This window comes from Rana temporaria, chromosome 10, assembly GCF_905171775.1.
Source record: "Rana temporaria chromosome 10, aRanTem1.1, whole genome shotgun sequence".
Classification (NCBI taxonomy): domain Eukaryota; kingdom Metazoa; phylum Chordata; class Amphibia; order Anura; family Ranidae; genus Rana; species Rana temporaria.
Genome location: NC_053498.1, coordinates 12,528,987 through 12,553,359, shown reverse-complemented (window position 1 = coordinate 12,553,359; position 24,373 = coordinate 12,528,987). Strand labels below are relative to the sequence as shown.

The 24,373-nt window shown below is 44.8% G+C and overlaps 1 protein-coding gene across 1 annotated transcript in view; it reads right to left on the bottom strand.

The window, feature by feature from the left end:
- LOC120916333 (phospholipase A2 inhibitor and Ly6/PLAUR domain-containing protein-like) overlaps window positions 1-24,373 on the bottom strand; it is a 49,445-nt gene that overhangs the window by 8,989 nt on the left and 16,083 nt on the right. Inside the window, exons 2-4 of the mRNA XM_040327240.1 lie at window positions 17,252-17,383; window positions 12,815-12,961; window positions 5,492-5,635 (exon numbers count right to left, since the gene is read on the bottom strand). Of these exons, the coding sequence (XP_040183174.1) occupies window positions 5,492-5,635; window positions 12,815-12,961; window positions 17,252-17,383 (423 nt within the window). The remainder of the gene's footprint in view (window positions 1-5,491; window positions 5,636-12,814; window positions 12,962-17,251; window positions 17,384-24,373) is intronic.

The following is a 24,373-nucleotide window of genomic DNA, read 5'->3' as shown; positions in this document are numbered from 1 at the left end:
AAAAGAGAACATGTTCTCTATTTTCCCGCCGGGACTCCCGGCGTTTTTTTTCTCTACAGTTTTTTCGCTCAGCAGTGCCGATGGAGCATACTCACGGCCGGGATTCCCGACCAAAGCTCTCATGGCAGTTTTCCTGTCGGGAAAGACATGCTGGTAGGTTAATTGGATCCTGTCTAAAAAAAATGGCCCAGTATATATGTGTGTACAACTGTGTGTCCCAAGAGATGTCGAGATCCTACGGGTAAATGACCGCACCAGCCAGGAAGACACTGGCTGCAAAAAGCGCCTAGAGATGATTCAGTTCGCATGTGTAGCACTATACAAGTCATTCACTCACTCAAATCCAGCCGTGTGTAGGGCGATAAAGCTACCGTGCAGGTTCTCGGTTTTCCCGGCGGACTTTTTACCACGGGGAAAACCAATCATGTTTACAAGGCATCAGAAGGCACATGCGCATGGAAGGTATAGAGAGAGCTGTGTTCCCTACCACTTATAGTAGAACTAAAGAATTTTTTTTTCATTTTGGTTAGAGCAAGGGGAGGTTATAACCCATGTCAGTTTATTTTTGTTGCCATCTGTGTCCCATTGGGGGGGATTTCCTTTTACGTCCTTTCCATAGCCAAAACAGGAAGTAAGAGGAAATCTAAGTAAGGGACTCCCTGGTTGTTACCAGAACTAGTGTCCACATTGGAAGATGAACACTTTATCCTCATAGTAGTAGTGTAGTGACAACCCAACATTTGGGATTTTCTCTCATTTTCACACCCTAACGGGGACACAGATAGCAATAAAAACGTGACAGGTGTCCTAACCCATCGACACTCCGTCCAAAACGAAAGCCCATCAATTTAAAGGTGTATGCACATACTCTTGGTTATAAAGTATAAATAGACAAATGGCCAATAAATAGATACGAACAAAGGTAGATAGATAGATAGATAGATAGATAGATAGATAGATAGATAGATAGATAGATAGATTACTCATCTATCTATCTATCTATCTATCTATCTATCTATCTATCTATCTATCTATCTATCTATCTATCTATCAGCATTAGGCCAATTATGTGCAAGTGGAGATTTCCATAGATAGACAGATAGATAGGATGAGAGGGAAATAAAAGATAACATAAAAGATAGAAAGACAGATTGATTGATAGATAGATATGACAAGAAGAAAGGGAATTATATATAAAGAAACACAATAACTATATAGATATGAATGGATGGATAGGTGGATGAATGAAGTATTATATTATACATGTTATGTCCTGACTCCTGAGCATTAATTGTTTTTAATTATTTTGGAACAGAAAAACTAGAGGAAATGCTTCATCTTTGGGTGTTTCCAAATTCTGCTTTAATACCCTGCCAGACGTTTAGTGAGATGTTCTTAAGATGTTGTGTCAACGTCCTTCAACTTATTAAAAATCAGTACATTTTTTTGGACACAACAAAAAGGCAAAGTCAATAAACTATGTCTATGCCTCGAAATGGAATGTCCACCCTTCCTTTGAGACATCAACAGGACCTGCACCATGTATACAGACAGTTCCTCTTTCACATTGTTTAAAAATGTAAATTTTAATTGGAAGAAAACATAAGAGCTTAAAGTGATAGTAAATACTAAATTTTTAAGATAAAATAACAAACATGTTATACTTACCTTCTCTGTGCACAGAGCACCCTCAACCCTCCTCTTCTCCGGTCTCCGCCGGTGCTCCCCCCCCCCCGCCAAGTGCCCCCATGGCTAGCAGCTTGCTATAGGGGCACTCTTACGGGCTTCCTCCTGAGCCCCACTTTGTGTGATCGTTGACACACAGAGCACAGCTCAACCTCACCCCCCTCCTTCTTCACTGTCTGTGATTTACAGCAGCAGGAGCCAATGGCTGCTCCCGTGCACATCACTGGATCGAGATCCAGCTCTGGTAGGCATTATGCCTCGTACACACAACCGGTTTTCCTATGCTCATTTTTCTCGGCTCGCCGTGGTGTTCTACCTCACCGCGTTTTGGACGGTCGGAATTTGGTCTGACAGTGTGTATGCAAGACAGCTTGAACGGAATTCCGATGGAAAATTCCATCGGATTTTACCCCATTGGAAATTCCGATCGTGTGTACAGGCAGGGCTGGACTGGGACAGAAATTTGGCCCTGGACTTCATCCAGACTGGCCCACTTTGACAGGTCTCTTCCATGGTGGCCGGACAACTCCCGCACCCCGCCGGCCACCCAAGCCCCCTCTCCCCCTTCACTAGCCACTAGCCGTTCTACTTTATTAGAGTAGAACGGCTAGTACTGGTACTCTTATAGGCAGTACCAGTGGGGAAGTTAGATATTATTTCACCCGGGCCAAAGAATCAGTTCGGTGCCCCCCCTTATGGGACAAGAGTAGGCAGAAGTGAGAAACTCCCAGGCCATAGCTGTTGAGTCAGCTGTCTGTCCCCTCCCCCCATGCTCCTCTGTTGTCCCCCCTGCTCCTCTGGTCCTCTCTCTGCTTATTTGTTCCCCCCAGGTGAGCGCTGCGGGGAGGGAGAGACAGAGGAGCAGAGGGGGGCAGCAGTCCGCTGTCACTGAAGCCAGCCCACTGAGCCATCGGCCCACCGGGAAACTCCCTGTAGTCCCAATGGCCAGTCCATCCCTGATTACAGGGCATAAGACTAAAACTAAATTGAAATTTGATGCCAAAGTTAACACTGTGAACAGGGGAGCTGAGAAAACAGCAGCTTCTTTGGGGGTGAGTGCTACATGCGGTATGTTAATATGAGGTAGGGACCTTAGATTGTAAGCTCCTTGGGGCAGGGGTTGTTGTACTTTATATACAGTATATAAAGAGCAGTGTAAATTGTTGTCACGATATAGATGCCTGTAATAATAAAAAATATCACGCTAATGCTATTGACATAAGGTGAAAGCTCATCAATGTAAAAACCTGACAAAGGTTCTAAACCTTCTTTACTGTATCCAAACTAAAAAAGTTTTGGCTTGTCAGGCACTTTAAAGTGGAAGTAAACCCGCCTATCGTTTTTCAGCCAAGGGAGCTGCCATCTTGGCATCTGTTTAATCCACAACTGCCATGATGCTGCACATGTGATCAGTTATGACACCAGCCATTGGGTGATTTTACCATTTGGTTGAGAGCACAACCAATGGGAGTGTTACATTCGAGGCACGTGCCGGAAATGCAACTGTTTTTTGAAACTTAAATGGATGGGTTTACTTCCACAAGAAAGCCATAGGGCCAGATTCACAGAATAAGTACGCCGGAGTATCTGCTGATACTCCGGCGTACTTTCAAATTTGCCGCGTCGTATCTTTATTTGTAATTCACAAACAAAGATACGACGGCATTTGGCTAAGATCCGACAGGCGTATGGCTTCGTACGCCTTCGGATCTTAGGATGCAATACTTTGGCGGCCGCTGGGTGGAGATCGTGTTGTTTTCCGCGTCGGGTATGCTAATTAGCTGTTTACGGCGATCCACGATTGTACGCTCGTTTGTCGCATTCTCTTACGTCGTCGCTAGTCGGCTTTTCGCGTCGCAAAGTTACGGCTGCTATTTAGGTGGTGTAACAATAGACAGCCCATGTTAAAGTATGGGCGCCGTTCCCGCGTCGAATTTCAAATAGTTTTTTTTTTTTGCGTAAGTCGTCCGGGAATACGAAAGTACGTTATGCACGTCGCCGTTCAAAACCTTACGTCGGTGCGACGTCATTTCACGCAAAGCCCGGCGGGAAATTTCAAAACGGAGCATGCGCAGTACGTCCGGCGCGGGAACGCGCCTAATTTAAATGGTCCCCACCCCATTTGAATTAGGCGGGCTTGCGCCGGACGGCTTTACGCTACGCCGCCGCAAGTTTACACGCAAGTGCTTTGTGAATCAAGCACTTACGATGAAAACTTGCGGCGGAGTAACGTAAAGGACATGTTACGCCGCCGTAATTTTTCGTGAATCTGGCCCTTAGTTCTTCTAAGTAATGAACCATGCACTTTTTTTTTCTAATGCTGCGTATACACGATCAGGCTTTTGCCCGGCCAAATCTCTTTGGAATTCCATCGGAGAAAAATAGAGCATGTTCTATATCTAAACTCCGATGGAATTCACTGGAATTTCAGATGAAAAAACTCAGATAGGGCTACACACGATCGGAATATCCGATGGAAAAAGTCCGTCTGACTTTTTCCTTCGGAAATTCCGATCGTGTGTACGAGGCATAACTCTCATCTTGTAATGGTGTCTTGGAAACTCCAACAAAACGCTCTACCTGCCATAGTTCCCGAAAATGTTCTCTACTCTGTTTTTTGTCAACCTGTGGGTTTTGGGTGGGCTCATCCTTTAAGAAAGTACCATAGCTCTGCTCTTATACTCTTCTCTCTTCTCTCTTCTCTTCCCTCTCTTTTCTTTCTTCTTCCCTCCTTAACTCTGGAGCCCACTAGTGACTCCGACTGACATACTAATCAGATGTTAGGCTTATTGATCATTTTAGTCACAACACACAGGTAGTCCTTATGGACGAGGGCAAGTTTGCACCCCGCCACATTGGCGCTACCGTAACCGATAGATAAGCTGATATAGCGGATTACAGTAAGCAAAGATATTGAGCACTCCCTGTTTTAATGTTAATGTGCCTTCTTTCTATATTGTCTTTATTTGCTTCCTGTTTTGGATGACTGTAAGTTATGTACCGTATTTTCCGGCGTATAAGACGACTTTTTGCATCTAAAATCATGCCCCAAAAGTCGGGGGTCGTCTTATACGCCGGGTACCTGTCTGTCAGACGGTGGCCATTCATTATTCAAAAGCCGCGCCTCCTCCTCAGACTGTTCCGTGATAGGCGGAACACTAATTTTCCCAGCAGAGCCTCTGTTCAGTGTTCCGCCTATCACGGATGCCTTCTCATCCTCGGCCTCGGACGAGAGGACATCCGTGATAGGCAGAACACTGAACAGAGGCTCTGCTGGGAAAATTAGTGTTCCGGCGCGGCTTTTGAATAATGGACGCCCGCAGCCTGAGAAAGGAAGATCGTTGAGGCAGGCATACTGGCACAGTGAGACAGGCATACTGGCACAGTAAGGCAGGCATACTGGCACAGTGAGGCAGACATACTGGCACAGTGAGGCAGGCATACTGGCACAGTGAGGCAGGCATACTGGCACAGTGAGGCAGGCATACTGGCACAGTGAGGCAGGCATAATGGCACAGTGAGGCATGTATAATGGCACAGTGGGGCATGTATAATGGCACAGTGAGGGGTCGTCTTATACGGTGAGTATATCCCAAAACCAGCATTTTAGCTGGAAAATTATGGGGCCGTCTTATACGCCGGCAAATACGGTATGCACAAACTTTTGATCAATAAAATTGTTATTGGAAAAAATAGAAAGTACCATATCCAGGCAACTAGAATTTTCAGAAGACTACAGCAAATAAAACCTACATATGTCTCACAATGCAGATTTATTATTAACTCATAAGAGAAAACATCTCACCTCCATCCCTCTGTGCCAAATAATGGACACAGTGCGTCTCATCTCCGGTGCAGTTAATGGGTGTTTTTGTAGAACAAGAGTGAGAACCTCTTGAAAAACAGGATTCACAGGTCACCCCGTTAAATTTTGATTCCAGTATGTTCCCTGACAAAAAAAAAGAGGAAAGTTGAAGAATAATTCATGTTTCCTATGTACTTTCTTTTATTTATTTTCTTTTATACGGAACCGATGCTATACTCAGAAAAAAAGTCAAGAGTCACCATACTGACGTAAAAGGTTTTGTGGTAGGTTATGGTAGTAGCAAGAAATATCCAGTTAAATTATTTTTATTTGTTGACTATTCCTCTCATCGGGGAGCAGCGATCAGTGACGTGTCACTCGTAGCCACGCCCCCTAAGAGTTAGAATCACTCACCTTGGACACACTTAAAGCGGAGTTCCACCCAAAAATGGAACTTCCGCTTAATCCACTCCTCGCCCCCTTACATGCCACATTTGGCATGTAATTTTTTTGGGGAGGGAGTGGGGGCTTCAGGAGGAGTGGGACTTCCTGTCCCACTTCCTCCTTCAACCGAGGGGCTGCAAAGGTGAATAACCTAATCGCCTTTTGGCAGCCCCTTCCTGTAGGCGATCGCCTCAGACACATGACAGGTCCCAGGCGATCGCCTGTCCAATCGGATGGCGCAGCGCCGCTTGCGCATGCGCAGTGGCTGCCCGGCCGTGAAGCCGAAAGCTGTCACGGCCGGGTGCCCACAGTTGCAGTGGAGGCGCCGGCGGTGAAGGGGGGGACCGGAACGAAGCTCCCAGCGGCACGTCGCTGGACCGGGGAACAGGTGAGTGCATGTTTATTAAAAGCCAGCAGCTACACTTTTTGTAGCTGCTGACTTTTAATAAACATAAAAAAAAAGCCTGGAACACCCCTTTAACCCCTTCCTAGCCCCCTACTGGTTAACCCCTTCACTGCCAGTCACATTTATACAGTAATAAGTGCATATTTATAGAACTGATCGATGTATAAATGTGAATGGTCCCAAAATAGCGCCAAAAGTGTACGATGTGTCCGCCATAATGTCGCAGTCATGATAAAATTCGCAGATTGCTGCCATAACAAGTAGAAAAAAAAATTATAATAAAAATGCTGTAAAACTACCCCCTATTTTGTAGACGATTTTGTGCAAACCAATTAATTACACGCTTATTTCGATTTTTTTTTTTTTTTTTTTTTACCAAAAATATGTAGAAGAATACGTATCGGCCTAAACTGTAGGAAAAAAATGTTTTTTTGGGGATTTTTGTTATAGCAAAGAGTAAAAAATATTGGATTTTTTTCAAAATTGTCGCTCTATTTTTGTTTATAGCGCAAAAAATAAAAACCGCAGAGGTGATCAAATACCACCAAAAGAAAGCTCTATTTGTGGGGGAAAAGGACGCCAATTTTGTTCGGGAGCCACGTCGCACGACCGCGCAATTGTCAGTTAAAGCGACGCAGTGCCGAATCGCAAAATGTATCCTGATCATTTGGTAGCCAAATGGGCCGGGGGGCTTAAGTGGTTACTGGGGCTTGGCGTTTGCCTTTAAACTGAATTGGTGCGTTTGGAGAGGATCCGACTTTTAGTTTACGAAAAAAACTGTTCACACAAAAAATTCCATATTTGGACCGAAATCCAAACATGAAAATGTGTTTCTAATTTGGCTCCAATGAAAAAGATTGATTTCCCAGCCAGAGACATATTTTATGAGTTAGATATGAATATGTGTGGTACAGAGAAGATGTTTATAGACAATCAGTTACACCCGAGATTGTTAGGAATAGGGTTGTCCAGATACCGATACCAGTATCGGTATCGGGACCAATACCAAGTATTTGCGTGAGTACTCGTACTCGCGCAAATACCCCCGATACCTAAATAGAATACTTCCCCCCCGCCGCATCGCGCCGCCGCATCGAAAGCCGCCGCATCGAAAGCCGCCGCATTGGTTAAACGGCGTGCGGGAACATCACAACTTTCATTTGAATAGCTGTAGTGTTCCCGCGCGTATAGACACTCCCCCTTGCTCGGGATTGGATGGGTGATCGTGATCTGTCCAATGCCGAGCAAGGGGGAGTGTCTATACGCGCGGGCAAAACAGCTATTCAAATGAATGCTGTAATTTTCTCCATGCGGCGGCTTGGAATGGGAGAAATGGCTGGAGGGACATGGCTGCATATGTGAGGGACATGGCTAGAGGGACATGGCTGCATATGTGAGGTACATGGCTAGAGGGACATGGCTAGAGGGACATGGCTGCATATGTGAGGGACATGGCTAGAGGGACATGGCTGCATATGTGAGGGACATGGCTAGAGGGACATGGCTGCATATGTGAGGGACATGGCTAGAGGGACATGGCTGCATATGTGAGGGACATGGCTAGAGGGACATGGCTGCATATGTGAGGGACATGGCTAGAGGGACATGGCTGCATATGTGGGGGACATGGCTGGGGGGACATGGCTGCATATGTGGGGGACATGGCTGCATTTGGGGACACATTTAAAAAAAGTATCGGTATTCGGTATCGGCGACTACTTGAAAAAAAGTATCGGTACTTGTACTCGGTCCTAAAAAAGTGGTATCGGGACAACCCTAGTTAGGAATAAGTGTAAACTAGCAAAAGTGAATACTTAAGGGGTTGTAAAGGTTTGTTTTTTATTTTCTAAATAGGATCCTAAGGACCGCTCACTGTATATATACGTCATTTTTTTAAAGATGGATATCTCGGTAACGGCAGCAGCCGCTGCCACAACCAAGATATCCATCTTTTCAGTGAGCAGTCCTTTTACCACTTAAGATCCGGACCAAAATGCAGGTAAAGGAACCGGCCAGTTTTTGCGATTCGGCACTGCGTCGCTTTAACTGACAATTGCGCGGTCGTGCGGCGTGGCTCCCAAACAAAATTGGCGTCCTTTTTTTCCCACAAATAGAGCTTTCTTTTGGTGGTATTTGATCACCTCTACGGTTTTTATTTTTTGCGCTATAAACAAAAATATAGCGACATTTTTGAAAAGAAATGCAATGTTTTTTACTTTTTGCTATAATAAATATCCCCCAAAAATATATAAAAAAAACATTTTTTTTCCCTCAGTTTAGGCCGATACGTATTCTTCTACCTATTTTTGAAAAAAATCGCAATAAGCGTTTATTGATTGGTTTGCGCAAAATTGATAGCGTTTACAAAATAGGGGATAGTTTTATTGCATTTTTATAAAGAAAAAATGTTTTAGTACTACTGGCGGCGATCAGCGATTTTTTTCATGACTGCGACATTATGGCGGACACATCGGACAATTTTGACACATTTTTGGGACCATTGTCATTTTCACAGCAAAAAATGCTATAAAAATGCATTGTTTACTGTGAAAAAATGACAATTGCAGTTTGGGAGTTAACCACTAGGGGGCGCTGAAGGGGTTAAGTGTGACCTCATATGTGTTTCTAACTGGGGCGGGGCTGGACGTGTGACATCATTGATTGTGTCTCCCTATAAAAGGGAACACACGATCAATGACAGCGCCACAGTGAAGAACGGGGAAGGTGTGTTTACACACGCCTCTCCCCGTTCTTCAGCTCTGGGGACCAATTGCGGGACTCCAGCGGCGATCGGGTCCGCGGGTCCCGCGGCCGCGGTCACGGAGCTTTGGACCGGGTCGCTTCCGCCCATGCTTCTTAAAGGCATATTTTATTGTTGTCATTTTTTCCAAATGACAAATTTTATTTTTTGCATTTTAGTCTAAATATGAGATGTGAGGTCTTTTTGACCCCAGATCTCATATTTAAGAGGACCTGTCATGCTTTTTTCTTTTTTCTGTTACAAGGGATGTTTACATTCCTTGTAATAGGAATAAAAGTGACCCATTTTATTTTTTTGTGTAAAAATTTATAAAATAAATACATAAGAAAATTATTATTATTTTTTTTAAAGCACCCCGTCTCGACGAGCTCGCACGCAGAAGCGAACGCATAAATGAGTAGCGCCCGCATATGAAAACGGTGTTCAAACCACACATGTGAGCTATCACCGCGATCATTAGAACGAGAGCAAAAATTCTAGCACTAGACCTCCTCTGTTACTCAAAAGATGCAACCTATAGATCTTTTTAAACGTCGCCTATGAAAATTTTTAAGGGTAAAAGTTTCACGCCATTCCACGAGCGGGCGCAATTTTGAAGCGTGACATGTTGGGTATCATTTTACTCGGCGTAACCTTATCTTTCACAATATAAAAAAAAATTGGGCTAACTTTACTGTTGTCTTATTTTTTTATTAAAAAAAGTGATTTTTTTCCAAAAAAAGTGTGCTTGTAAGACCGCTGCGCAAATACAGTGTGACAAAACGTATTGCCATGACCGCCATTTTATTCTTTAGGGTGTTAGAAAAAATATATATATAATGTTTGGGGTTTTTAGGTAATTTTCTAGCAAAAAAAAAAAAACTGTTTTAATCTTGTAAACACCAAATCTGAAAAAACAGGCAAGGTCCTTAAGTGGTTAAGCTAGTGCATTGTTGGTTCACTTACCTTTTCCTTTCATTTCCCTTCTAAATGTTTTTATTCTTTGTCTGAATTTCTCACTTCCTGTTTATCCTCAGTAAGCTTGCCCCCATCATCTGGCTGGGGGTTTGTCAGCCAGAACAGCTTACTGAGGAGGAACAGGAAGTGAGAGATTCAGACAAAGAATAAAAACATTTACAAAGGAAATTGAAGGAAAAGGTAAGAGAACAAACAATGCACTAGCTTAACCACTTGCCGACCTCCTCATGTAAATATACGTCAGCAGAATGGCATGTACAGGCACATGCACGTACCTATACATCCTCTGCTTGACGTGGGTCGGGGGTCCGATCCCGGTACATGCGGCGGTCGGTAAGCCTCGGGGAGCGATCCGGGACGACGGATTATAGCCGCCCCGTCGCGATCGCTCCCCGGAGCTGAAGAACGGGGAGAGCCGTATGTAAACACGGCTTTCCCCTTGCTTCACTATGGCGGTGCATCGATCGAGTGATCCCTTTTATTAGGGAGACTCTATCGATGATGTCAGTCCTACAGCCACACCCCCCTACAGTTGTAAACACACACAAAGTGAACACTAAATGTTACAGCGCCCCCTGTGTTTAACTCCCAAACTGCAACTGTCATTTTCACAATAAAGAATGCAATTTAAATGCATTTTCTGCTGTGAAAATGACAATGGTCCCAAAAATGTGTCAAAATTGTCCGATGTGTCCGCCATAATGTCGCAGTCACGAAAAAAATCGCGTATCGCCGGCATTAGTAGTAAAAAAAATTTTTTTTATAAAAATGCAATAAAACTATCCCCTATTTTGTAAACGCTATAAATTTTGCACAAACCAACCGATAAACGCTTATTGCGATTTTTTTTACCAAAAATAGGTAGAAGAATACGTATCGGCCTAAACTGAGGAAAATATATTTTTTTATATATTTTTGGGGGATATTTATTATAGCAAAAAGTAAAAAATATTGAATTTTTTTCAAAATTGTCGCTCTATTTTTGTTTATAGCGCAAAAAATAAAAACCGCAGAGGTGATCAAATACCACCAAAAGAAAGCTCTATTTGTGGGGGAAAAAGGACGCCAATTTTGTTTGGGAGCCACGTCGCACGACCGCGCAATTGTCAGTTAAAGCAACGTAGTACCGAATCGCAAAAAGTGCTCTGGTCTTTGGGCAGCAATATGGTTAAGTGGTTAAAGAAACCTATTTAGAAAAAAATAAAAAATAAAACGAACCTTTACAACCCCTTTGAATGCAAATACAGAATGAAGGATGCATTGAGACTTTAGATATATATACCTCCAACAATAGAATATACAGACACCAAAGGATTTAAATAAAATGATGTAGCTTTATTGTAACACCTTTAAAATATGCAGGTTTAAGAACCTTAAAAGCTCAATAATTTCAATATGAAGTCCATGTCTGGAAACAATATAGAGCTTTAAATTAATGTTAATGGGTCCCAAGGGATCACCAGCTAAAGTTCAACGTGTTTCGCAGGGTCCCCCCCGCTTCCTCAGGACCATGGGTCTCAATTAAATGAACATTAATTCGTTGTGCTATGATCATATAGAATGTGGAAAGATATATCCAAACTAGTCCTACCGTCCCAACCGCCAATCAGATATGGAGTTACGATACAAAAACACAGCTCCTGCTGCATATGTTGCACATAGATGTTATAGATTAGGGGCTAGATTCAGCATTGATTTACGCCGGCGTATCTATAGATACGCCGCGTAAATTCAAAGCTGCGCCGGCGTAACTTCTTTCTGTATTCAGAAAGCAAGATACGCCGAAATTAGGCTAAGATGCGACTGATGTAAGTCTCATACGCCGTCGTATCTTAGGGTGCATAGTTATGCTGGCTGCTAGGTGGCGCTTCCGTCGTTTTCGGCGTAGAATATGCAAATGACCTAGATACGCCGATTCACAAACGTACGTGCGCCCGGCGGAATTGTTTTACGTCGTTTGCGTAAGGCTTTTCCGGCGTAACGTTGCTCCTGCTTCTATGAGGCGTACGCAATGTTAAGAATGGACGTCGTTCCCGCGTCAAATTTTGAATTTTTTACGTCGTTTGCGTAAGTCGTTCGCGAATAGGGCTGGACGTAATTTACGTTCACGTCGAAACCAATACGTCCTTGCAGCGTACTTTGGAGCAATGCACACTGGGATATGTACACGGACGGCGCATGCGCCGTTCGTAAAAAACGTCAATCATGTCGGGTCACCATCCATTGACATAAAACACGCCCCCCTCATACTCATTTGAATTAGGCGCGCTTACGCCAGCCCCATTTAAGCTACGCTGCCGTAACTTAGGAGGCAAGTGCTTTGTGAATACAGCACTTGCCTCTCTGATTTATGGCGGCGTAGCGTAAATACGATACGCTACGACGCCGTAACAATGAGCCCGGCTACCTGAATCTAGCCCTGTGTATCTTCAATACTGCCAAAATGTGGTAAAGTATGCACAACCACACAACAAATGTCTGACACAGACCCATGCCACCTGGCGCATGGATGGAGGATAGCGTCCAGCTGTAAATGCAAATACTATCAGGTTCTATGCACTCAGTCATTGCACATTACAGCTGTACAGGGGCCCCGCAGATCAAGGCATTCTGTACCTCGGGGGAGGGGTCACTGATGGATAGAACACATAGCATGCATTAAAATAAACACAGCTGCTCAAATGAGATGTTTGCAAGATTTTAACATTTATAAAATAATAAAAGTCATATAAATTGTATCTAGAGAACGACTTACAGGTGATAGTGTCGTTGTTGCAGAAATCCTTATCGCAGCATTTTCTTGTCACTCTTACTTTGAAGTCTTTGGCGTTTAAGGTAGCCGGGTGTGTGCAGTCATAGGAGCTGGCACAAGACTTTTCCAGCTCGGCACTTTTGTAAGTGTCTGCAAAAAACAACACAAACTGTTAAAGTGGAACTATAAGCCCATTATGAAGTGGTCCCACCATCCCTGTGCCGAGTTCCCAGGTCTGTACACCTGCTGTGCCCATTATGAGGGGTCCCACCATCCCTGCACTGAGTTCCCAGGTCTGTACACCTGCTGTGCCCATTATGAGGGGTCCCACTATCCCTGCACTGAGTTCCCAGGTCTGAACACCTGGTGTGCCCATTATGAGGAGTCCCACCATCCCTGCACTGAGTTCCCAGGTCTGAACACCTGGTGTGCCCATTATGAGGGGTCCCATCATCCCTGCTCTGAGTTCCCAGGTCTGTACACCTGGTGTGCCCATTATGAGGGGTCCCAGCATCCCTGCACTGAGTTCTCAGGTCTGTACACCTGCTGAGACCATTTTGAGGGGTTCCCACCATCCCTGTGTTAAGTTCCCAGGTCTGTACACCTGCTGAGCCCATTATGAGGAATCCCACCATCCCTACACTGAGTTCCCAGGTCTGTACACCTGGTGTGCCCATTATGAGGGATCCCACCATCCCTGCACTGAGTTCCCAGGTCTGAACACCTGGTGTGCCCATTATGAGGGGTCCCATCATCCCTGCTCTGAGTTCCCAGGACTGTACACCTGCTGTGCCCATTATGAGGTGGTCTCACTATCCCTGTGCTGAGTTCCCAGGTCTGTATACCTGCTGTGCCAATTATGTTGTGGTCCCACCATCCCTGCATTGAGTTTCCGGGTCTGTACACCTGCTGTGCCCATTAAGAGGGATCCCACTTTCCCTGTGCTACGTTTTTGGGTCTGCACACCTGTTGTGCCCGCTATGTGGCCTTCTCACCATCCCTGTGTTAAATTCTCAGGTGCCCATTAGGAGAGTTTTCCACCATCCCTGTGCTAAGTTCTTGGGTCTGCATACTTGCTGTGTCCATTATTGGGGGGTGTGGGAGAGGAGTTTCACCATCCATGTGGGTCTGCACACCCGCTGTGCTCATTACGAGGGGTTCCCACCATCTATCTGCTGAGTTCCCAGGTCTGCATACCTGTTGTGCCCACTTTGAGGAGTTTCCACCACCCCTGTGCTAAGTTCTTGGTTATGCACACCAGCTGTGTTCATTATTCACCATCACCCTAGGGGTTTTTTCTATATGGAGAATGTAACAGGAAGAGCAGGGGCACACAAAGGTGCACAGGAGCGCCCACAACTTCCAGTTGAACAGGAACAGAGTTGGGAACTATGGCAGGGAGATCTCACTTTTGGAGTATTTAAGACATATAAGAAGTCATGGACTGGATGTGCAAGGAGTAAAGGGCCAGATTCACGTAGCCCGGACGCAACTTAACTTTTCCGATTTAAGTTACACCGCCGCAATTTTTCCAAGTAAGTGCCCGATCCACAAAGCACTTACCTGGAAATTTGCGGCGGTGTATCCTAAATCCGGCCGGCGCAAGGCGGGCCAATTCAAATGGGGCGAGTCCCATTTAAATTAGGCGCGCTCCCGCGCCGGACGTACTGCGCATGCTCCCGACGCAAATTTCCTGACGTGCTTTGCGCGAAGTTATGATGCGCCAAGGTTTTGTGAATCGCGACGGGTAAAAAAAAGTTGCGTCGGGAAAAAAAGAGTTGCGCCGGGAAATTTAAAAAAAAATAAAAAATTGGACAGCGACGCGGGAAAGACGGGTACACTTTTACATGGTGTACTAACTTTACACTTTGTAAAAGGTACCCTATCTTTGCGAAAGGCAAACTAACACTTACGGCGACTTAACGAAGGGAAAAAGCTTTGTGGATCTCCGTAAGTGCTAATTTGCATACCTGACGCTGGTTTACGACGAGAACTCCCCCCAGCGGCGGCCGCGGTACTGCATCCCAAGATCCGACAGTGTAAAACTATTACACCTGTCGGATCTTCTGCCTATCTATGCGTAACTGATACTGTGGATCAGTCGCATAGATAGAAACAGGGATACGACGGCGTATCAGCAGATACGCCGTCGTATCCCTTTTGTGGATCTGGCCCAAAGTGCCTAAAACAAAGTGTAAAATACAGATTTTGTTTTAATCAGACTCGTGTATAATTAAAAATCCGATGCTTTTTAAGGGTCCCCCTTTTTTGGGGCTTGGAACTGTCGAACTGGTTAAGGCTTGATGGGCATTATCTTTTAGGGCCCATCCAACTTAATCAGTCCAGTACATGCTTCATTTAGCAGTACCAAGCCCTGATGAATGGAGATCCTCTGAGCCTTCGAAATCTGTTGGACTTTTATAATACCAGAATCTGAAGTTTAAATCTGGACTTTTTACGTTCTGCTTTTGGCGCTTTCCTCCTTGTAGTCCCTACACGAGCAAAGGGCCAACCTTGTGCCACCACTCTTGGGAGAGCTGCATAAGGAGGATCATTCTAAAGTCTCATACACACGATCGGACGTCCAACTGACTTTTACGTGGATTTTCCTCCGAAAGGGCGTTGTCCGTGAACTTGGTATGCATACACACGGCAGGACTTTTTCAGCCAACATACACTAACGTAGTAATGTAATAGACATACTACGTGATTTTTCTGCTCTTTACCGCCACCCTTTGGGCAACTTCTGCTATTGTTGTCTGATCTGTAGCATTGGTTCTGAGCATATGTGTTTGTACTTTGGACTTTAGTCCGATGGACTTGTGTACACACGATAGAACTTTGCACCATCACACATTTGTTGCCGGAACGTTTGTCCGTTCACACAGTGAACATTTGTCCAATGAAAAAGCAAAATAATTTGTCCGATGGAGTGTACACACGGCCGGATTGTTTGCAAAAACAGGTCTGTCGGAGGTTTGTTGTCAAAAAGTCAGATCATGTGTATGGGCCTTAACTCTACTATTCCTCTACACTGCTTCAGACCCGATGAAGAACATCTACTGGTTGAAGAGATCCATCACTCCACACCTTTCCCCTACCCTACGATATAAGAAGCTGACTCACCCTGCCAGGCCCAACCTATTACTAACATTTCCCAATTTGGTGGACTAATGCTTTAAGGCCTTGTACACACGATAGGATAGCCAGAGGACAACGGTCTGAAGGAGCGTTGTCTTAGGTTAACCGATGAAGCTGACTGATGGTCCGTCGTGCCTACACACCATCAGTTAAAAAAACGATCGCGTCAGAACACGGTGACGTAAAACACAACGACGTGCTGAAAAAAACAAAGTTCAATGCTTCCAAGCATGCGTCGACTTGATTCAGAGCATGCGCGGGTTTTTAACCGATGGTTTTGCGTACTAACGATAGGTTTTGACCTATCGGTTATTCGTCCATCGGTTAAATTTTAAAGCAAGTTCTCATTTTTTTGACCGAAGGTTAAAGAACCTATGGGGCCTACAAACGATCGGTTTAGATTGATGAAAACGGTCCTTCAGACCGTTCTCCTCTGGCGATCCTATCATGTGTACGAGGCCTAAGTCTGAGGGATAGAGCTGTCCTATCATGACTTTTACCTCCTGCGTTTTTTCTTTTATACTAAGACAATCCCATCTCCCACTCTACTATTCCTCTACACTGCTTCAGACCTGATGAAGAACATCTACTGGTTGAAGAGATCCATCACTCCACACCTTTCCCCTACCCTATGATATAAGAATCCGACTCACCCTGCCAGGCCCAACCTATTACTAACATTTCACAATTTGGTGGACTAATCCTTTAAGTCTGAGGGATAGAGCTGTCCTATTATGACTTTTACCTCCTCCGTTTTTTTTTTATACTAAGACAATCCCATCTCCCACTCTACTATTCCTCTACACTGCTTCAGACCTGATGAAGAACATCTACTGGTTGAAGAGATCCATCACTCCACACCTTTCCCCTACCCTATGATATAAGAATCCGACTCACCCTGCCAGGCCCAACCTATTACTAACATTTCACAATTTGGTGGACTAATCCTTTAAGTCTGAGGGATAGAGCTGTCCTATTATGACTTTTACCTCCTCCGTTTTTTTTTTTATACTAAGACAATCCCATCTCCCACTCTATTATTCCTCTACACTGCTTCAGACCTGATGAAGAACATCTACTGGTTGAAGAGATCCATCACTTCACACCTTTCCCCTACCCTACGATATAAGAATCTGACTCACCCTGCTAGGCCCAACCTATTATTGACATTTCACAATTTGGTGGACTAATCCTTTAAGTCTGAGGGATAGAGCTGTCCTATCATGACTTTTACCTCCTCCATTTTTCTTTTTTATACGGAGACAATCCCAACTCCCACTTAATAAAAGAATGAATTACTTTCACCGTCAGTCATCGACATCTCTGTGAGAGTCACAATACATCGGTCCTGGTCAGATTTGCAGGTCTCGTAGTGGCCGCTACAGGTGTTGGAATTTATTCCGAAACACACTTCACACTCCAGGGCGAAACCTGCGAGGACACAGAACAACTTCAATCAAATATTTTTTCAACAAGAAGTTCTATCTTGTGGTATGACATGAAGGCAAGATAAACAGACATGAATTTATTGCAGAACTACAGGCTAGACATAAAAATGTGAAATAAAAATGTCTAATGTGAAAGCTATTTATGGCCATTTTTTTTAATTCATTTTGGACGCAGTGTTTGAAGAAAGAAAGAAAAAAAGAAAAGAAAAACCTTGTGAAGCTGCCACTGGGGTCGTCATCCTAGTTCTAGTCTCAAAATATAATGCAAAGTTTCTCAGCCTTTTTTTTCCATTGCACCCTTTGGTATAATGATGTCCTCAGTCGCCCCGGTTCATCTCAGAGTCTTCAATCCCCCCCCTTTGACATCAGAGTCCTCAGTCCCTTCCCCTTTCACATCAGAGTCCTCTATCCCCTCTTTCACATCAGAGTACTCAGTCATCCAATCCGCCCCTTTCACATCAGAGTCCTTAGTTCACCAGTCCACCCCCTTCCCCTTCCTTTTCACAAGAGAAACCTCAACCCCCACCTCACCTTTTACATAGTAAGTCAGGTTGAAAAAAGACACAAGCCCATCCAGTTCGACCATAAAGTAAATAAAATAAAAAATATCGTATAATCCAACATACCCAATTCTATACCCACAGTTGATCCAGAGGAAGGCGAAAAACCCCAGCAGAGCATGATCCAATTTTCTACAGCAGGGGAAAAAATTCCTTCCTGATCCCCCGAGAGGCAATCGGATTTCCCCCGGATCAACTTTACCTATAAATGTTAGTACCCAGTTATATTATGTACACCTAGGAAAGTATCCAGACCTTTCCACCTCTGCAGGGAGTCTATTCCACATTTTCACAGCTCTTACTGTGAAGAAACCTTTCCGTATTTGGAGATAAAATCTTTTTTCCTCTAGACATAAAGAGTGCCCCCTTGTCCTCTGTAATGACCGTGAACAACTCGCCACCAAGTTCACTATATGGACCTCATATATTTGTACATGTTGACTGTATCCCCCCTTATTCTCCTCAAGAGAGAATAGATTCATTTCCTCTAATCTTTTCTCATAGCTGAGCTCCTCCATGCCTCTTATCAGTTTGGTTGCTCTTCGCTGCCCTTTCTCCAGTTCCCCGATATCCTTTTTGAGAACTGGTGCCCAAAACTGAGCTGCATATTCCAGATGAGGTCTTACTAATGATTCAGGGCCAGATTCACAAGGGAGATACGACGGAGTATCTCAGATACTCCGTCGTATCTCTCAGAGTATCTATGCGACTGATTCATAGATAGCCCTAAGATCTGACAGGTGTAATTGTTTTACACTGTCGGATCTTAGGATGCAATACCGCGGCCGCCGCTGGGGGGAGTTTGCGTCGTAAACCAGCGTCGGGTATGCAAATTAGGAGTTTTAGGAGTTTTTTTCTTGGTTACCCTTTCAATTGGTGGCGGACAGGGACACAGATGGCGTATACAGATGGACAGAGTGGTAAAATCCCCAATGTTTGTGAACAACAAAATAGTTTTTTTTTTTTAAAAGTGAATTTTTTCTCAGTTTAAGCCTATATATATTCTTCTACTTATTTTTGGTAATAAAAATATGCGTATATTGATAAGTTTGAGCAAAAGTTATAGCGTCTACAAAATAGGAGATAGATTTATAGAATTGTTATTATTATAATTTTTTACTAGTAATGGCGGCGATCTGCAATTTTTATTGGGACTGCGACATTATGGTGGACACATCGGACACTTTTCACACATTTTTGGGACCATTGTCATTTATACAGCGACCAGTGCTATAAAAATGTCACTGGCAGAGATGGGGTTAACACTAGGGGGCGATCAAGGGGTCAATTGTTTTTCCGTAGTGTGTGTTCTAACTGAGGGGTGGCTGGGACTGACTAGAGGAAATTACAGATTGTGGGTTCCTAGCTATTAGGAACTCACGATCTGCATTTCCTCACTGAACAGAACAGGGATGTGTGTGTTTACACACACACGTCCCTGTTCTGCCTCTCGTGCCTCGCGGGCGGCGGTCATCACAAGCGCTGGTCACGAGCATTGGCATCCCCGCGATGCAGCGGACGTACGCGCGCCTGCTAGCCCGCTTAAAGCGACCGACGTACAGCTACGAGGGTTCGTGCAGTGGAGCCAGCCTGCCGCAGTATAACTGCGGTGGCTGGTCCGTAAGCGGTTAAAGTAATGCAGTGCTGAATAGCAAACAATGGCCTGGTCAAGGGGTTAAATAATGTAGCCAAAAAACTTTCTTCGGTACCTAAAAAGTCCAAAATATATTTTGCTGCCGAAAATTACATTGAGAGCCATCTCACCTCCTCTTCCCTCTGTTTTCTCTCCTCTCTCCATCCGTGACATGACAGGGGGGAACTCCGGAAATTAAAGTGAAAGTGTCCTCTCCTCTCAGCCGCAATGCCGCCCCTGCACCCACTGCCGCCCCGAGGCCTGGCCTTGTTGGCCTTGTCTGGAATGCGGCCCTGCTTGCACTACTATCTCATCTTCTGGAATCTTTACCCTTTAAATTGCTACCAAGTAAACAGAGGCGAGTACTGTATTTCACACCCCATTTTAAATTCTTGGAAGAGGCCCAAGGTTGACTTAAATCAGGTAAAGGTATCCTAAGACTCCGGATTTTCATTCCAAAATAAATATACTTAATCCAGACAATCTGGATAGGATCGGTTTTTGTGGCTTTTTCAAACATTGTTTCAAAAGTGTATACAAAACAAGAACCTCCAGGGAAAAAGACGAGAGCCGTCACACACGGAACTCAGAGGATGAATGGTAATCCTAGTTATATTATGTTTTAGGTGACACATGTAGATACCATTCATAGCCAAACGCAATGTTCCTTTAAACAGGTTTTGACATCCCATACCTCTGTGTTATTTGTTGGATCCAGATGGAGCTTGTTGAGATTGGTAGTTCAGCTGCATCTGGTGAGAAATAGCTTGACTACAACGTGTGTACAGTAGAAGACAGAGCTTTATTGAATGTTGACCCTAAGTCTACATGAGTCACGCCATGAAGTATCATAAGAAATGTATCTTTTATCAGCAGAAAGCCCTCCTTGTGTTCCCGCCCAGTGACCGTGCCTAGGCCGAGATGATCGGTCTTAGCTAGAGTAAGCATTTCCTCAGCCTCCTTCCTATCACTGAAACTGTACTCAGGAATCTGGACTCTGTCTGAATGTCCCCAGTGATGACATCTATGTGAGACGAAATGTACGTTGTGAGGTTGACGCGCTGACGTCATCGCTAGTGGACGGGCGTCTGCATGCTGCCTGGCTTTTATATATTTTCTATGGCCATGCTTTTATCCTTCTTCCTGTAAGTGCATAGTTTATTTTTAATAAACCTCTATGTTTTACTGTATCACACCTTTGTAAAAGCACTAAAGTAAAAAAGCCTCGGAGTTATCTTTGACTCAGACATGTCTTTGGACGCACAAATAGGATTGGTGGTCAGTGGTTCCCCAGATTAAGACACGTGACTGTGTCGTAACGCGTAGGGATTGGCCGTGGACAGACGTACACCTGGAGTGACGTAAGCAGGCGCTGAGGACGCCGCTGGCTGTTTTTTTCCTTAAATAAACGTCCTCCTGCTTTTTACATACTACACCATTGGAGGCTCTGTTTTCTCTCTCATCCCTCTCCCCTGAAACAGAGTTTCTATTAGGGATTGATCGAGGAGGTGTGCATTAGCACCATAGAGAGAAGGCTGTGGACAGCTGGAGAGGTTGGAGAAGCACCAGTGGAGTGTGACAGGTGGAACAAAATTTTTTGGCTGCAAGGAGTTGGAGGATGCAAGGAGATCGTGGATGCTTTTGACACTTGGTATTGAGGTGAGAGTTCTGGGAGCCCATTTACAGTACGGATGTGATCAAATCTTTCATTGCTACCTACATACATCTCTCATAGTGGACATTCAGCCCCATTTCTGTTCTCTCCTTTGACCGTTTTTACTGCAATTTAATATACGGGACACTTACCACCATTTATTTAATTCTTTATTGATCAACTTGCTTATGTTTTTTGATTGATCATCACCCATCACTTTTTGTCTGATGGTGTTTAGTTTTTGCGCAAAACCCTTCTTTTAACAGCGGATCTCATATATCTTCTCCGCTTGCTGTGGAGACTCATCCCCTTCATCCCGGAAGAAGACACAGCAGTAGTAGTTGGAACACTAATCAATTCCAGACTCGACTACGCAAATTCCCTTTACCTAGGACTACCCAAATACCAGATTTCTCGTTTACAAGTCGTCCAGAACATGGCTGCCAGACTGATAACGGGTAAAAAACCATGGGAACCAATCTCCCTGGTTATGAGGACCCTCCACTGGCTAGCCATAAAGGATCGGGTGACATTCAAGACCCTCTGCCTCACCCACAAATGCACACAAGGAAACGCGCCACAATACTTATGCAAGAAAATAAAACACTACACCCAAAATCAGGCCCTCCGATCAACTAATCAGAACCTCCTCCACATCCCCAAGTTTCTCTACATATCTAAAGGAGAACGAAGATTCGCAGTCCAAGGACCACAGTTATGGAACGCTCTACGTACAGACATTCGGATGGAAGAAAACCATCGGACCTTCAGAAAAAAACCCATCTATTCTGAAGCATGGCTAGACAACTACATTGGATATAGCGCCTTGAGGCGATTTAGTTTGCATTTGTAGCACTATACAAGTGTATGACCTCGGCTTGCCTTCTGACCTGTTCCAGTCACGTAGGGAGGGCTACCACGGAAGTAGTAGATGAGGTGGACTGGCAGGAAACCCAGGGGCGGAGTCAGGAGCCAAGCCGGTAGTCATACACAGGAAGCAGGAAGTGACTGGAACAGGTCAGAAGGCAAGCCGAGGTCATACACTGGATCCAGCAGACAGGAACAGGACAAGGATAAGCCGAGAGACAAGCCAGGGGTCTTGCACGGAGAAGTCCGGTCAGGCAAGCCGGGTCGTCAACAGGAATACAAGGAGAACAGGAACAAGAACTCAGGATCACATCGAGGGCTGAAGATCATGCAGCAGTTGGTGACTGCTGCAACAAGCTTTAAATAGGGCACTGACGCCAGGAGTCCCGTTTGCATTGCGTGCGCAGTAAAGAACAATGTATTTATGGTGTTGTTGCCCGTATGCGCGCGCATGCGCCTTGTGCTTGTATGCGCGGGCATTGTGCTCGTATGCGCGGGCACTGTGCTCGTAGGTCCGTGCAAGACAGGTCTGCCAGTTCTTCCACGGTTGGTTCTCTGACAAGGGGTCAGGAGTAAGCAATGCAAAGAGTGCAGGGGTCAGGTGCAAGTAGCATGTATAGAGCAGGGGTCAGGAGTGCATAACTTATGCAGGTATTTGCTTTTTAAATGGCAACTGCATAGTTAAGGTTGGACCATTGACTTCCTCGCCGAGCATGTTAACAAGGAAACTTGTTTGCTAGACCCTTCAAAATGGGAACTGTTCCCAGCAAAAAGGGATGAATGGTAACCATAAGAAAACAGGTTTCCACAGGTGTTAGGTCCTCTAACTACAGTTGAACCTCGGATTATGAGCATAATCTGTTCCAGGAGAATGCTCGTAATCCAAAGTACTCACATATCAAAGTGAGTTTCCCCATAGAAGTCAATGGAAACAAAAATAATTTGTTCCGCATTGACTTCAAAGGCATGCAATACCGCAAGTGGCCAAAGGCAGGGGGGTGCCAGAGAGCCTCGGAAACAGCTGGAAAGGCCCAAGGACACCTCGACTGACCTTGGCTAACCTCGGAAAGGCTCGGGAACGTAGTATTTCCAAGTCTTTCCGAATGGCTACGATCGGCGCCGTTCGGCCCTGCCACCCCCCCACCTCAGGCCAAACGCAGTACTGCACACCGCTTTGACCTGAATCCTGCTCGTTTTGCGAGACAACACTCGCAAACCGAGTTAGGATTTTTCAAAATACATTGCGAAACGCTCGTTAACCGCGTTACTCGCGATCCAAGGTTCCACTGTATTCTGCTTTATTACTTTGGGTACATGGCAGGAATCCTCAAGGTCAGAAAAGTAACATTGGTGTGTGTCCCCTGCAGTTTTCCTTTTGCATGCTTGGTATCAGCATAAGTACATCACTTATTAAAAATGACTTAAGACTTAACTCACAAAGCTTTAAAAATAAGTCATCGCCAACTTATATATTTGCGGGTAAAAGCACAGAAATATTAAGTATTTTACATACTGTACTTACTTGCAGTGTTTTTTCCGTTCCATAAATAATTTTTATTAGCTTGCAATATGTATTTTGATATATTGCAAACTGTGCAATATATTAGATTGTTAGGTAGATTCAGGTACGGGCGCGCAAATGTAAGGCGGCGTAGCCTAGCGTGTTTACGCTACGCCGCTTTAAGTAAGAGAGGCAAGTACTGTATTCTCAAAGTACTTGCCTCCTTACTTAGGGCGGCGTAGCGTAAATGCGGCAGGCGCAAGGGCAGCTAAGTCAAATGTGTTGGAGGGGGGCGTGTTTAATGGTAATAAGGCTTGACCTCACGTTTTTGATGTTTTTTTGCTACTGCGCATGCGCCGGGCGCCTACATTTCCCAGTGTGCATTGCGGCTAAGTACGCCGTACGGGCCTATTGATTTAGACGTGGGCGTAAACGACGTAAATCCGGATTCGCGGACGACTTACGCAAACGACGTAAAAAATTTGAATCTCGCGGCGGGAAGGGCGGCCATACTTTAACATAGGTGGAATAGGTGGAATAACTTTAGGCCTGCTAAAGCCTTACGTAAACGGCGTAAATCGACTGCGGCGACCGGGCGTACGTTCGTGAATCGGCGTATCACCTCATTTACATATTCTACGCCGACCGCAATGGAAGCGCCACCTAGCGGCCATCCGAAAAATTGCAACCTAAGATAGGACGGCGCAAGCCGTCGTATCTTAGATATGTTTAAGCGTATCTCTGTTTGAGCATACGCT